General features: G+C 41.4%; 1 protein-coding gene across 1 annotated transcript in view; it reads left to right on the forward strand.

The window, feature by feature from the left end:
• The window catches only part of MCTP2 (multiple C2 and transmembrane domain containing 2), a 132211-nt gene that overhangs the window by 90289 nt on the left and 26014 nt on the right, over positions 1-15908 (forward strand). Inside the window, exon 18 of the mRNA XM_088139178.1 lies at positions 13717-13839. Within this exon, the coding sequence (XP_087995304.1) occupies positions 13717-13839 (123 nt within the window). The remainder of the gene's footprint in view (positions 1-13716; positions 13840-15908) is intronic.

Genomic DNA, 15908 nt, shown 5'->3' on the forward strand with positions numbered 1-15908 from the left:
TGATTGAAATGGGCCCTGGGCCTAATTCACTTTCAGGACTCTTCTTACATTCTTGCATTCTAATGCTGTTATGGATAGAGAGACTAACTCTGTTTTGTTTTTTTTTAAATCCTTCCATCAATCCAATCTTTGGGTAGCACGTGTATCCCCTTTTTTGTCCTCTTGGCTCTTTAATAAAATATGCAACCATTGTTTTTGTGGAAATAATAATCACACCACCACCCTGAATCTAGCAGATGGGAAAACAATTGAAACTGCTTGCTCTGTCTTGCCCTATCAGAGAATTACACTCTCTGTGGTGATGTTTCCAGCTAACCTGTCCACTTGTATTTGTATCTTATTTCTGAAACTGTACAGCTGTATCATTCTATGCTCAAGCTGTCATTTTTACAACTCTTTCTGGCTACTCTCCTCACTGGACTGTGCCTCTCCCTTATTGTCTGCCTGGGCTTGGCAAGCGATGGGTCCTGTTTTACTCCATACAAGGTGGGCGTGCTGTCAACAATAACCTATAATTATACCCACCTCAGGTGACAATTACAAGAAAACTAGTCTAATAATTTTAGCTGCCTGATTTGATCCTTTCTGGAGAGAGAAATTCCCTGTTGTGGTCCAATCATCAATCGGTGGCTCAGTTTTGCCTGTTAACCTGTTAATCATTGGATTTCTCTGGAATCTCAAAAAGGTTTTACTGTGATCATTGGCACCATTGCTTTTTCTTTTTCTTTATAGTAATTTTATTAAAAATTACAACTACAATGATAAAAAAATAATACAAACTAAAAAAAAAGAAAAAGAAAAAAATAGAAGGTGCAGAAAAGAAAAAGAAAAAAAATAAGAATATTGTAAAGAAAAAGAAAAGAAATATATAAAGAAATTATTTCCCCCTTTATCATAAGTATAAATAATTTTAGTAACTTATCACCATCTCTTAAAATACAATAAATCATCTCTTCTTCCCATATCCCATCGCTTTTCTGTAAAATTCTTAAAGCCTCATTGTTTCAGTCCTGATCAGCAAAAGTCCATTAAGGGTTATGAAAAATAACAACATATTTATTTTAACCTTGATCAAATAAACCAACTTTATATTCCTTCCTTTTAACAACCTGGATCTTTAGTCCCTTCAAATAATGTCCTAAAACTTGATTTCTTTTCATTTTTTCTTTGTCCCTTCTCACAAAATTCTTCAAAGCTTTAACGAGCCTCTTTTGCAAATACAATATAGGCAAATTATCCAGGTCACTCTCTTGGTTTGTTATTTATATATCCCTTTTAATTATTAAGACATCAGCCACTTTCATTTGTATGTCCAATATAGCATCCTTCTCCATATCATTCTTGTAGCCTGTCATTTTTAAATCCATTTTCAGATCAGTCTCAGTTTGTCCAGTAAAACTTGTTCTTCTTTCATAACATCTTTTAAACACTATCTATAGAGGCAGACACTCTTAAAATTAACTTCTGGGTCCATTGTTCAAAAATATCCTTCAATATGTCAAAAGTTAAAATATTTTGCTCCATTCTGTATTAGTAAGTCAAATTTAAGTGTTCTTCTCCTTTAATTGTAATTTTTAGTTCCTTCTAGTTTGGTCTAGTGGCTAAGGCATCAGGCTAGAAAGCAGGAGACTATGAGTTCTAGTCCCTCCTTAGACATGAAAGCTGGCTGGGTGACTTTGGGCCAGTCCCTCTCTCTCAGCACATGATGTCAGGCTTAGGTGACAAGCTGGTCAGTTAATTCCTGTTACAACCAATGGATCAACATTTGGTTGATCTGAAAAAAGCGGATTGCACCTACAGGGAAAACACTAGGAAGAAAAAAAAGTTCCCTCTGGTGTCCAACTTTCAAAGTTCCATCCTATCATGTTTTTTTTTTTAAAGAATTTGGAACAAAAGTATTTTTCCATGGGAAGGATTCTTATAATTAATTCCAAAATCTTATTTCAAATTTATCTGGAATCTTAGTCCATTTGTAACTTTCTAAATCAAAATTTTAGTCACCCTTTTGCTGTTTATTCCATAAAAAAAATGTTTTAAGTCCTTGAACTTGTATGTAAAACTTCTTTCACTAAGGATTGAAGGAAACTCACCCAGTGCTATAAAACTTGTCAATCCAAAGGTTCCTAATAGCTGAAAGGCAGTTAGCACACAATTTCCAAAAGTTATTAGAAAGGAAATACAGTGGAACCTCGGGTTACGAATTTAATTTGTTCCGTGACTCTGGTCGCACCCCGAATTGGTCGTAACCCGAAGGAAATTTCCCCATAAGGTTCAATGTAATTACCGTTAATCCGTTCTGGCGTGGAGGACAGGGAGGCGGCTATTGCTTGGAGGGAGAGTCCCCCTCCCTACGACCATGTGTCAGGGGCGAAAAATGGCCGCAGACCACGTGTCGGGGCGGAAAAATGGCCGCGTATCCTGTTCGTACCCCGAGGCGGAGTTCACAAACCGAGGTAAATTTTTGCAGCCGGAGCTGGTCGTAACCCGAAAAGTTCGTTAACAGAGGTGTTCATAACCCGAGGTACCACTGTACGTGAACTTAGTGTCCTTTCAAAGGTGCTGACCGCGATTTGAGCAAGATGGCCATTCCCTTATCTCCCAGAGTTCTAAACCCATTGGAGATCGTTGTCTTGTGGTCTCCTTGTGAGGAGCAACTGTCTGGAGCACTTGTGAGTGATTTCAAGTCCTCTCCTTATCCGGAGAGGAATTACGAAGAACCAGTCTACTTGACGGCTTTTCACTCCACCACAGTTGTCGGCTCTTCTTTAGCAGAGCTGTCTTCAGTTCGCCATTTCTTCCCCAGAAGTGGCACCCTTGCTTTTTCAATACTGCCTCACATTTTTCAATACTTGCAGACAGCTGCCAGCTGATGTTAGTGGAAAGAGAGCTTATATAGTCCCACAACTTATGGAGAATCACAATATTTCTCTGTGCTCTGCAGAGTCACACTGACAGCCCCACTTTTAAACTGGATTCCTGTCTGTAGTGGAGGAACTTAAAAAAATTCTGCATAGATGTAGTGTTTTCTTTGCATTCTTCATGTGTAGCAGGGATGGGTTGCCCACCATCCCCCTGCCCAACAAAATTGTTCCAAAAACTGCACAAGAAAGCAGCTTGTGAAGAAGACAGGAGCTTGCTTGTGCTCTCTCTCTCTCTCTCTTTCTCCTTCCTTCCTTCCTGCCTGCCTGCCTGCTTTCTTCTGAGAAAGACTGAGAAATCCTAACAGTGACAATTTTCTGCATAGTCCACTTGTTGGCTTCTACTGTGTTCCATGACATAATGGATGGGGTACGCATAGGGGAAGGGTGTGTGTGTATGTGTGTGTTTAACCCCTTGTAGGGACCCCACTATAAATGCTGGGTCACCTGCTCTGAGGTGAGTCATGTAGTCTCTGGAGCATGGCCTCTTTCTCCTGAAAATGAGAGAAAGGCATTCAGCTGCAGGGAGAGAATGGAAAGATAGACAGATCATTACTCTGATGTTTGGATTGCAGTGAGCATGGCCAGTGTTTTGGATCTGGCTTCCAAAAGATGCTTCAGAATGCAGGCAAACACAATACCATGTGCAACCTTTTAAAGCAGCCATGCCTTTTTCTGGTACATGGAAACACCTTTGGGGGAATCATATCTGAAATACTATATTGTCCTGATGGTGAGATCCTCAACACCCATCTGGCCTGTGAGAATAATGCCTCATCTTAATTATACAGTGAAACATGTGGGGTTGAAAGCCATCATCTTGAAAGTAGGGGATGGTAGACAATGTCACAGACTGGAGTATTTCTTGTTCACCAATTGAAACAAACATACAGCTTCCAATTTGAACCGTGCCAAGGCCATGAACCAGAGGATGGTTGGTCACGTAACAGTTTTTAACCACCATTTCACCCTTTCCTGCTAAAAATGGTAAAGATGCCCTCAAGTCAAGGCTGACTCCTTGTGGCTGAGGTTTTCTTGGCAATAGGACGGAGGTGGCTTGCTATTGTCATCTTTCAGAAAAGAATTTTTGACATCCCAATCTAATCTATTGCCCTGAAAGTTTCTGGGCTGGTGGTTTCCCACTGAGTGACAAGCCAAGTCCAGCTTGCCTACCTCCTGAGATTACCCAGGGTTACCTAAAACTGCCATCTGCTGTAGTGAGAAAAGGTGTGATGCCTACAAGTTAAGCTTAATTCCTGGGGAGCACCTGGACCGAACTAAGTAGTTTGGAGGGCCATAGTGTAGCCAGTGGCTCCTAGTGGCTTCTTTTGGAGTGCCTCTTAACTTCCCAATCTAACCTATGTAAAATATTAATCCAAGTATTCACCCAAGTGCTAACCTGATCTCTTCTCCCAGTATTAATCAGGTCTAATCCTGCTTAATTTACACACTCAGAAAAAATCCGCCAAGGACTGCACCCAGTTGAGATTAACGTTTCCTTTGAGTCAAGATCAATTTCTGGCAAGTACGTGAGCACATCCATCAATTTCCATGGCGGTGCCCAGTTTGCCATTGTGATCTTCCCGGATATTCTTGACTTTCCAGTCTAGCCAAACTGAACCTATAATATTGCAGTAGAATATTATATTCTTTGGCCCAGTCCATCAGGAAGCTTAACGGCACATGATTATCTGACCTACGTGGTTTTCTGTATTCATAAAAGGGCAATGTAGCAGGCATCTGTTCTGTACACCCAAAAGCAAACTTAACTTTTCAGAACGGACAGAATAAATCTATGTAACTCCGTAGCTTTCATGTTGTCCTTATACCATCCTGAGTTGCAGATGGTTTCCTAAGACAACGAGAAGCTTTTTTTTTCCCCGTGAATTTGCTTTGGGTGACCTTCTGTGCCTTCACTTTCATGCCCCCTCATTTGTGGATAATTGTGACGTGATGCACACTGAGGTGCTAGAACACTTCATTTGCGTTAACCATACAGCTGTTTGTAGGTGGGTGGGGAGATACAAAGTGCTCGGTTCTGAATCCGGTGGGACGCATTGAACCTCCCACCTGTAAGGACTTGAGAAAGAAGATAGTTAAATCAACAGCAGCAGATTACATTTCTGTGCATATTTCCAAAAAAGAGAAGTTCCTGTAGGTGGCAATATACAATCAAGAATGGTGGAAACTATTTTCTCCCCACCCTTCTGTTTTCTTCCTTTCATCTAGCTTATACCATCCCTTGCTCACCTCATTGATTCCAAGTTGTTGTTGTTAGAATTATTATTAGTATTATTTTAGCCCAACCCACTTCGACAGAGTTGTCGTGGGGAAAATAAGAGGCAGGGAGTATTATGTGTACCACCTTGAGTTGTAGAAAATAAAGGCTGGATATCGTTATTGTTGTTGTTATGGCTATTATTAAAAATGCAGGAAGTTTGGGGTCAAAGGGGATGACAGGAAGAACTGGAATTCTCCCCCCTCCCGCCCCACACTCTCATCAAGACAGCAGAGACTAATTCCCCATTCTTTTCCTGTAATTTCCTCCAGCCAAGGCTATTCTGAAAAACATAGAGTCTAATGCATTAGAAAACTTAAACATCAAAATGCTACCTTCTGGCTACAATTCACAGAAAATAACCACAAAATGATGTTGGAGTGGAGTATGCACAGAGCTGGGAATGCAGTGCCAAGGACATGAAGCATAATTTTGCCTCCCCGTCCTTCAATTTTGTAAAAGTGATCCAGATTCTAGCAGAGCGAGAGGTCACCTATTTTGTGGGTATACATGGAAATGATTCCTGCTGGTTGAATGTAGTATCAGTGAATAAAAGATCTCAAGGTTGGAACAGCATAAACCCTTTAGCAGATAATTTCTTGTGTTTTAGTGATACGTTCTAGCTGAGGAACTGGCAAGTATTAATGGACTTGCTAAAATTTAGAAGCCTTCTAATTCCTCAACTCCCCCACCCTGGATGGCAATTACTTTACTCTTTCTTTTCCCTTGAAGAATTGTAGATGCAATGTCTTAATCCAACTTCCTCAGTTCCCCAGCCCACTGAAAACTGATGGGGAAGCAGATCCCCAGCATAGAATATTGGAGGGATTACAGTAGCATTAAACATGAAAGGAGCCAAAGTGACAATAAAAATCTACTGTACTAATGAATCCATTCAAGAATGTGAGATTTAATAGAGGATGGTACCAAGTTATTGTACGTGGAAAAAAAATTGCATAACCAGAGCACAACCACAAGGTAAAATCTAGGATTTGTACTAGCAGTGGAACCTATTTGTTGCCTTTCAGATATGCTGAACTTCACCTCCCATAATTTGCAGCCGGAGTGTAGCCAGTGGTTGGATTTAGGCTCGCTCTAGTAAAGGAAAGATTCAATTCTTTGCTTTGCAGTTCTGTTTCTGTCTATTTTAATGAGTTCCTTGGCTTCCTTATTGCGAACCCCTATTCTTTGCACAATGTATAATTTGTGGAATCTGCTTCTACCAGATACAGTGATGCTTGCTAGCTTCCTACTGATCAGGGGAGTCCAGGGGTTAGTGGTGGGACTTTATAATAGCATTGGGTCTGGATGTAAAAATGGAACATAGGCTTTTTATTTCAGTGTTGACTCCTAGCAACTGCCTGGACAAATCTCTGCAGTTTTCTTGGCAAGGCTTTTCAGAAGTGGTTTGCCATTGCCTCCTTCTTAGGGCTGAGAGTGACTGGCTCAAGGTCACCCAGCTGGGAATAGAATGCCTGGCCTCCCGGTTTCTAGCCTGATGTCTTGACCACGACTCATTAGGGATTAAGAAACAAGTAGCACATCTTGTGTTCACAAAAAGTGATATCAATGCTAGATTGAGATTGTGTTTTTTAAAAAAGTTTTAGACTGCAAAAGAGATTTTTGTTTATCTCATTCCTCTGAAAATATGTTTTACATTTCTGTTTTGCATTCTTTGTTACAATCAATGATCCATACATGCTCTCAATTTTTTCTCTTTGAGCTCAGGCCTTAGAAGGGGCTGTGGCTGAAGCTGTTTTCTGTTACCCATCTTCCTATCCCTTTAAAGCCTCCTTGGCTGCCCGCACTTCTGAAACATTTTCATAGGAGGAGTTTCTTATGGGCCCTTTGCAATTGAACAGGATGTCAGAGAGGCTGTAGTCTGCAAATGCAGGATATGTACAGATACATCTTGGCCATCTCAAAACTAAATCGTGCAAGAAGATTCCATTCCATTGAGGTAAATGTCTCCGATTTTCTCCTCTTTGACTGACATTTCAGGAGGAACCTTTCCAACTGACAGAGAGACAGAGAGACAGAGAGAAACTTTATTTTGGTCATTGACCAATAAACATCCATTCGGTAACTCAAGCAAGGCACAGTTAACCCCTAATATCAATGACTACTGGCACCATTTATGGGCAAATGTTGCTACTTTTAGAGAGATAGATTTATCCTGGTTATCTCACAAATGATGCAAATAAAAATTATCGGAGCGCCCCAGAAATTTAGATAAAAAGAGGTAATCAACTGTTGGTGAATGTCCCTGTCAAACTGGCAGTACAAAAGAACACGAGTTGTGGTTTGTATAGTCCCTGTGTCACAGGGGCAGTGTCGAGTTTCATAAGGGTTTTCCCATATTTCCCTTCCAAATGTTTCCAGCTGAATGAGAACTGCAGGGGGAAAAAAAATGCAGATTTTTTCTGCACGTATGTGCTGGGATGAATAACCAAGGTGACTGTGGTTCTTTTGGAGCCAGGCTTTCTGACTTGAACTAATAGCATCAGAATACTAGAGTGCCTTGATTCGGCATTTCAGCAAGAACTTTTGTAGTTTTTCTTGGTCAGGAGCAGAATGAATTTTTTATATACTGTACATAAAATTCCAGGTCCAATATTTGCTACGCCCTGTTGTCAGGAAAAGAGAAACAATAGTTTGAGTTGGGATGAGGGAGCTAGGTAAATATTTTTCCAAGGCTGATTTATTCATCTGGTTTTTATCCACAGCCCTCAAAGGGCGTAAACCCATCTGCATAATTTGCTTATTAAATGTCCTTAAGACTTCTACACGGGGCTGTATATAAATATGTTGAACAGCAATGGCAATTACACAGCCACGCTCACACCCATACCCATGCACACTTTCCAAAATAAGAAACTTCTGTTACGACATCAAGCATTTTCTTAGGCCGAAGAGGCATTAAAATGAGTGCGGCTTGGTGGTGCTAATTGTCATTGTATCGAAAAAGATCAAAATTCTGCCAAAGTGTTTCATTATCACTTCGGTCACTTGTGTAATTTAAAAGGGAAAGGAGATGCTTATGAAAAATATGTTACAAGCAACCTGATGGGTGGCAGAACTTGATTTTATCAATTTGTCAAGCAACATTTCAGTACCTTGGAGTCCAGCTAGTTCTACCTTTGCTTTGCTGATCAGTGGCCCTGGATTACAGCTCCCATCATCCCCAGCAGGAGTGTTTAGAATTCCCAGTTTGCATGCTGATTCCAAAATGTGAAATGAGAAGAATGCACTTTTTGCTTCCCTCAGTATGTTAGACAAAATTGCAAAGAAACATGCATATGTTTAGGAAAATGTGACCCCAAAGTGTGCAAATACTCCTGACTCGCTTCAAATCAAATCCCAAGTTTGATGAACCAAATTTGATAGCTTCTGGAAAAAGGGAAAGTGAGTAACTGAAATTAACATGTTGGGACAAATGAGAAATTTTAGAGAAACTGAAATTGAGAGATTTCTCTCCCCATGAAGAGAGCAAAGTAACGTGACCCCAGAACTTTCTCCTTTTGTCAACACATGACAGAGTCCAACCGTGTTGTCTTTTCTTCCGTTGTTATGGAGGTGTGAAGTAACAGCCTTCTAATTTATTTTTCATTTCAAGGGGGTTATTGATAGGCGTTTTTAAAGCTTTGCTGTCCAGATCATGTTATTCTAGCAAAAAGGCTAGGCCAGGAAATGAGAATTTAAATAATTGGAGCTCAGAAAGGTCATCGTTTAATCACTGGGGTTATCTTTGCCCAGTGTTTTGGCTTTCACTTTAAATGCAGGTTTCCCAGCAAACTGGAACAGTTAGACCAACTCACAAGGCCCCATGAAGAGCAGAAGAACCCTTGTTGTTTTGTCCCATGGAACTGGCCCTTATTTTTGGTTTCGTTTCTAGCAAGCGGTGTTTTCATTTTTTGTTGGGTCTAAAAAGCTGTCAGTATCTCTTTCATGGAAACGTTGAACAGTTGCCTAAAACAGTTGCTCAAAGGAGGGAAGGTTGCAAGAAATTTTGTTGTTGTTGTTGACTCTAAGTAGTGAAAGCTGGACACACAGACACACAGACATTCTGTTCAACCTGACAACTTCTTCTTCCTCCTGTACCTCACCGGGCTGTTCCATCATTCCCAGTGTTTCATCTGTATATAAAAATTTAAAATTCAAGCAAAAATCTGGCCTGCATGAAAAAGAGGCCCCTCTTGGGCATATGGTTCATTATGCACATTTATTTAATTACTAAAACACTCGAGATGGTTCTCTCTCTCGCCTGCCCTTGCTTTCAACTTGCAGAGTTAGATCTGTTCTTTTGCATGGAATATTTGAAACAGCCAAGAAGGGTTGAGCCTTTGCTTTTTCATCAAATGAGTTGCAGGGTTTATTTTCTGTTTTTTAAAAAAATCACCTTGGAAGCATCTTTCTTGGAGAGAGTGAGTTGATGGGAGGGAGATCTGTTTACTGTATGAGCCTATGTATTAATAGTCTTCAATAGGAATCAGTAGTCTTCTCAGACTGGGGGCTATCACCTGATTTCGAGTGATGCTGGGGTTGCCCCCCCTCCCCATCTTGTGAAATAAAGTAACCCTCCAGTCTTGTGAGATGATCAAGTCCGAGAGACTGCAACAGTTCAGTTTCATCCATGAGCTTTAACATAAGAATCTTGAAATTGTAGGCAATGTTGGCTTCCTTGCAAGATCTCATGTGAGAATACTGATTTCTTGGGAGGACTAGCAATTCTCACAAGAGTTTGCCAGCTCATACCTGTTGGACCACTTTCTGAGAAGGTGCAGGTGTTGCATCTTTTTGCCTCTTAGGGAAGAAAATGGCTCAAAGATGGCTTTGAGAAACACTGCAATAGATAGATGTGTCATTTATTCATCTTTCAGCCTTTTAGATGGGAGAGGGGTGGGTGCAGTGACTGGCCCAAGACAAACTCACATTCATTCGGTGCTAGAGTTGGGTTTTCACGTGGTTGTGAAAACCTGTTCTCATGTCACACTCCAATGGGTGGCTGTTCAGTTGTTTCCAAAACTGTCAGGAGTCTGGAGGATGTGAGGTTGCCTACAGCATCCTGAACAGCCCATTTTTCTACATGGCACTGACTTTTTAACATAGACGTTCCTGGGACAGTAAGATTTAACTTTGGGTTTCTAGGCAAAGTGCTGATGGTGGTTTGAAGGTATCACCTAGTATCAAAATGACGTGACATGTGCCTTAAGTACAACAGAGCTAATTTGGCCTTTGGCTTTATGTTTTTTTTTTTTTAAAAAAGCACAAATGGCTGCTTTAAATGCCTTTCTTCCCTGGCCTTTTTCAGATGGTTTTGTGCTTGGAAAGTGAATGACCTGAGGGATTCGGGGCAATTTTATTGCCTAGTCATGCTGTTGGCAACATTATGGCCTCTCCTTGTTCCCCACCCTTCCTGTTAATTTAGAAATGGAGATATATTTAAAATGCCATCTGATTATTTTAGTGCATTCTGTAATGCAGGCATTATGGGTCAATAAAAATTGTAACTGTGTTTAAATCTCCTGTGGATTTGGGGTTGTAGCACATATGTAAAGCTCATCCCCCCCCCCCCTTCTGACTGTGGCTCTTTATATTTTACGTGCTATTCCACAATAAAAGAGTGATTTTCTTCTATGGCTCTAGAAGAAGAGTGGGTCAGCTAGGCTCAAACCTGAACAGAGATGGAGCGGAGGGGTTGGAAATGATCCATGCTTAGAATGACCCCAGGGTAGGAAAAATGTTAGCAACAGACAAGCCATTTTATGTTGAAATAGCAATTCAGGAATGGAAGGATTGTGTATGTAGTGGCATGGTTGGAAAATCAGGCCTTTGAGAAGCTTTGGATCGAGGAAAAAGGTCATACCTAAGCAATTGACTCTGGAAGAGATCTGATGGGAATTAATGCTAGGAAGTCATTTCAGGCACAGACTTCTGTATTTGCCCCCCGGATTCTAGTACAGGTAGTCCTCGTTTAGTGACTGCCTCGTTTAGCAACTGTTCGCAGTTACCATGGTGATGAAAAAGGAACTTTGCGACCAATCCTCACCTTTACGACCGTCGCAGGTCTATAAAGCAAAGGAAAGTTGAAGGAAGGGCATAAGCACAGTTGGGGTTTCACTTAGCAACCACTTCACTTAAGTTGCCGACCCCAATGGTGGTCGCTAAAAGAGGACTATCTGTGTCACAATCTGTAATCCTTTTTTTCAACATTAAATTTGAATCGGGGTGTCTTCAGGGAGGGGTCAGAAGAATTTAGATGGTGGCCACTACCAGGCAAACAAAGTGCCTTTTTACGCATGTCTAAAAGTGGGCAGGGCTCCAATCACATGATTGCAGCTGCCATCTGGACTCCTCTGATCCCCCCCCCCCCCCGCCATGGACAGCCAGGTAAGAATTATTATGGCAGGTCAGACTGGCAAACAGCAGCAGGAGGAACCAGTCCTTTAACTCAGTTCTAAAACCTGTAAAGGGTTGCTGGTATCTCATTGGGCAATGCCCTTTTTCATGGCCCAGATGGGAAGGCAGGAGAAAACAGGCAGTGGCTGGTGGCTGGGGACTGGCATTCAGTCCCTTCTCTGGAACAGAGGTGAGTAGTTGGTCCTTTTAGGCTCTGAGTTACTCTTGAGGCTCTGATGCTTAAGAACAGTTCAGAGTTCTTCCCTCCAGAGCTCTGAGGTCAATGTGGCTGTTATACATCAGCAGGGCCCCTGTTGTATTTTTGTACTGTTTCTTGTTCTGGTTGTTTTAGTCTGGGCTGCCTGTTTACGTGGGTTTTAACTTTTTAAATTGCTTTACTGTGGGATTTTGTTAACCACCCAGAGTCTTCTGGAGTAGGCAGTCCCTACTTAGGGCTTCAGCTCTGCCTCTTAGGCACTCCCCAAAGCAGATCTTGGTCTTTTGGTCTTTGGCCAAAAGTTGTCCATCTCTGCTCAGCAATCAGCATGAAAAGTTGGTGATAATCAACCCACTAATAGTGAAAGTGGGAGTTTCTATCAAAGCAGCCATGCGCTTGCTTCCGAGGGGTGACAGCTGCTCTCTGAAGTTGCCTGATCTTGAGTAAATGAAGGAGGGTCTTGGTTAATCCTTGGAGGGGTCACCACTAGGAAGCAGTGGGAAACTGCTTCTGTATTATGGCCAAGAAAACTTGTATCTTCCTCTCGCTCTCTCCATCCATCCATGTAGTTAGGAGCTGAACTTTACTCGAGGGTGACTTTACCACATGCTTGCTTAATCTTGGCTGTTGAATCCCAGCCCCAAAGGGGAAATATTTACACATGAAATGGCACATGCCCAGGCCATCAGAGTCTGGGGGGCCATGAAAGGACACAGCGACTTCAGCATTCTGAGAATGTGTGCTTTGCTCACACTAACACCGTTTGCAAAGATGGCCTTCTCAAATACCTCACACAGCTTTTGCCAAAATAATATTAATTCTAATTTAAAAATGTAATTGTATTCCTCTTGATCTGGTACTTCCCATTTGGAATCTCTGTGGGATCCCCACTTTTTCAACCAAGCATATGATGCTTCCCTGATAACATTCCCTCCCCATGGAACTTTGCCATGCCAGGTGAACTTGGAATGGGATAATCTGTTTTTTTTTTTTTAAGTTGGAAAACTCTGCAAAGGGGAAAAGTGGACTTTGGCTAAACTAAGAAGTCTCAATTGGGGCTCAGGTACAGCTACTTGGGGACAAATGTTGAAGAGATGGGCAAGTGTGAATTGGCAGGGTTGGGTGGTCTTTTAATTGGCAAGGACCAAGATTTACATCCAGATCAAGAGGAGCAGAAGCAGTTTCCCTGGGGAGGCACACTCAGGAAAGACTGAATTTTGGAAGTTACTTTCTGTTTCTTCTTTTTTCCAATGATAATGCCTATTCTAGGCCTTACACAGCCATTTTCATTCATGTCCCATCTCAGCTCAAGTGGTTTTCAACACTCTTACTCTAAGGAAGTTCTCAAAGTCACCAAAAGGGCAATTGAGGGTTGCATGCAAATCACCCATCAGATTTTGGAACTCCAGCATCTTTGCTCTTTGGGCTTGTGAAAGCAAAGCTCTCTTGGGCTCCCTTGTGATTGAAACAATAGGATTGGAGATGTTCCTTTAGAAAAATTGGGTTCTGGAGGAGTCTGTTTTTTTCCTGCCCTGTTGCATGTGTATGTGTGCATATTTTCAGATGCTTTAAACCTTTGTAAAGATTTATCTGCTTTCCTTGTTGATATGCACGTAAGATTTAAAAGGAGAAGGTGATGCAAACAATCCTTGCCGATTACACTTGGAGCAAGAAATGTAAAAGCATCCAGGGTGATGTATCTGACATGAATGCAAACCTCGGGAGGGTAGGCAGTCAGGAATCAAAGGTTAGCAGAGATGCAAAGCTACAAGCATTATTTTCAGATATAAAGCCTTGAAAGCTTTCTTCTGCTTATCTTTCTTGCTTGCCTGTAATTTTATCTTTTGTTCTTGGTGGAGCTTAATGCAAATGATGTAACCATCCTCCCTATTCTGTTTCTCCAGGTGTTTGTGACCACAGTGTGGCATTTTGAGCCATACATGGTGCCCTTAGCATTGTTGATGCTGTTTGTATACAACATCTCCCTGAGCTGCCCTGACAAAGCCCTACTCATGCAAGACCCCCAGGTAGGTATAAGGGGGGATGTTATTTTCCAGATCCATCTGGGACTTCACTTGTGGAATTCAGAAGATTGAGAATCAGAAAAGGGCAACCTTTCCTAGACCAAGGACCATCCTCATCCTTTGAGGAGCATGCTGACATGGTTGATAAATCCCAGTTTATACCATGGACGTTATGGCTCCATGTAACACAATATGGAAATCCTGTAACTGCCTGGAGAAATCAGCACTAAGTGGGCTTGCTTGTTCTCTCAAAAGAGGGTGAGGCCAGGACAAGAATTTATTTATTTCCTGGGCTTATGAGTCACTCCACTGTTATCAACTCTGAGCAGCGAACAACAGCCTATATCAGTGTTTCTCAACCTTGGCCACTTGAAGATGTGTGGACTTCAATTCCCAGAATTCCCCAGCCAGCATGGGAATTGAAGTCCACACATCTTCAAGTGGCCAAGGTTGAGAAACACCAATCTATATGATTGCTCCCTGATACTTAATCATTTCCTCCTATTTCCATATTAAAATTAAAATTTGTCAGCAGCTTTGGAAAGACTGCCCCCATTTTGAAGGGAAGTATACATTGCAACAGAATCAAGAAATAGCATCTTGAAGCAAATTGGAGCCATTTAACCCCCCCCCCTTTTATTACTGTTGTAATACTGATAATAATATTAATATTGCTGCTTTGGTTATGGGTCTCTGATGGGTCTCCTCTCCTGCCTCCCCAGAGATGTGGCAAATTACATTTTTACTTAACCAACTATTTCAGGCACGCTGAGTCCAGTGACAAATGATAAGAGGCCAGACGATCCTAGCCAAATCCCACGTCCACATTTAGCATGTTTTTTTTATTACATCTGGAAAATGAGCACTTTCCACACCAGAGGGGATTTGGGAACAAACAACCCATTAAATACAAGAGGAGGATTTTCAAAGAAAGGGTATAAAAGTCTAGTGAATTCGATCTAGGCTGAAGATACAGAGTTAGAAACCATTGCTCTCCATCACTCATCCTCTGGTGACCCGTCAGTGTCTCACTAAAATCTGAGATTTTCTGCAAAGCAGCTAAATAGGTTATGGATGTTATTATAGATTATCCTTTTTGCAGAGAATACTCTTGTTTCCTAATCCTACTATATCTTTGCAAAGTTCACTTCCAGCGGATGTGTGCTGAACTCTTCTGCACACTCAAAATATATGTGTAGGTGTAGTAAGGTATACTTACCAATTGTGCCCTATATGAAAGCAAATTCCAAAACCTAATGTCCCCAGGAGGAGGAGGAACAGGAGGAGGAACAGGAGTCACTGTAGTGTAAACATTGAAGTGTTCGATGGAGAGATCCAACTTCAAGGACTTTCTCAGCTCCAGAGTGATAGGATTTCATTCAGTCCAACCTCACAGAGTGATTGTTGGCACAAAATGTTGGAAAAGCTTCCATGTAAGCAGCTTTGGAGTCTCAAACAATGGGCTATAAATAAAATGCGATGTAAATATATTCCATACCGTCACTGAATTCATAGCTGTTGAAGGAAATCTAGCCAAGATATGCATCGTTGGTAGGGTTAAATTAATGAACATGAAGCCAAGCCTTTCACACGTTAAGGTAATTCCCTTGCCAGAGATGAAGCAAACATAGGGGAGCAAGATCAGAGTTTTGCATGAGAAGAAGAGAGGAAATGGTCTGGGGCAGAGGGGGAATTTCCAGAAAATCCATTTCAACCTTTAAGCATTCCTGACTCTAATGATAATGAATCTCACAATTAATTTGAGGACACCTTGCATATTATCAAAGGGATGTCTTGGCAAGCGTAGTTACTAAGCACCCTGCTCCTCTATAGATCTTGCTTAGTATAGGAAATTTAATGAATGATTATGACAAAATAAAAATATTGCAAGTATATACTTTGTGTCAGTAGAATGATCTGGAGGTAGCCGAGTTGGAGAAAGAGAGAAAAGAACATGAGAACAGTTGTCCCGGGTCAGGCCCAGGCCCATCTAGCTAGCATACCATCTTATTTGGATTTGAGGAATGCATCCAGAAACCCACAGATTGGAGATAAAGGTAGCCATCCTCTCC

Source organism: Python bivittatus, unplaced genomic scaffold (assembly GCF_059951505.1).
Source record: "Python bivittatus isolate LINGU-HERP-01145 unplaced genomic scaffold, Pbiv_v1 ctg000210_np1212, whole genome shotgun sequence".
NCBI classification, from domain to species: domain Eukaryota; kingdom Metazoa; phylum Chordata; class Lepidosauria; order Squamata; family Pythonidae; genus Python; species Python bivittatus.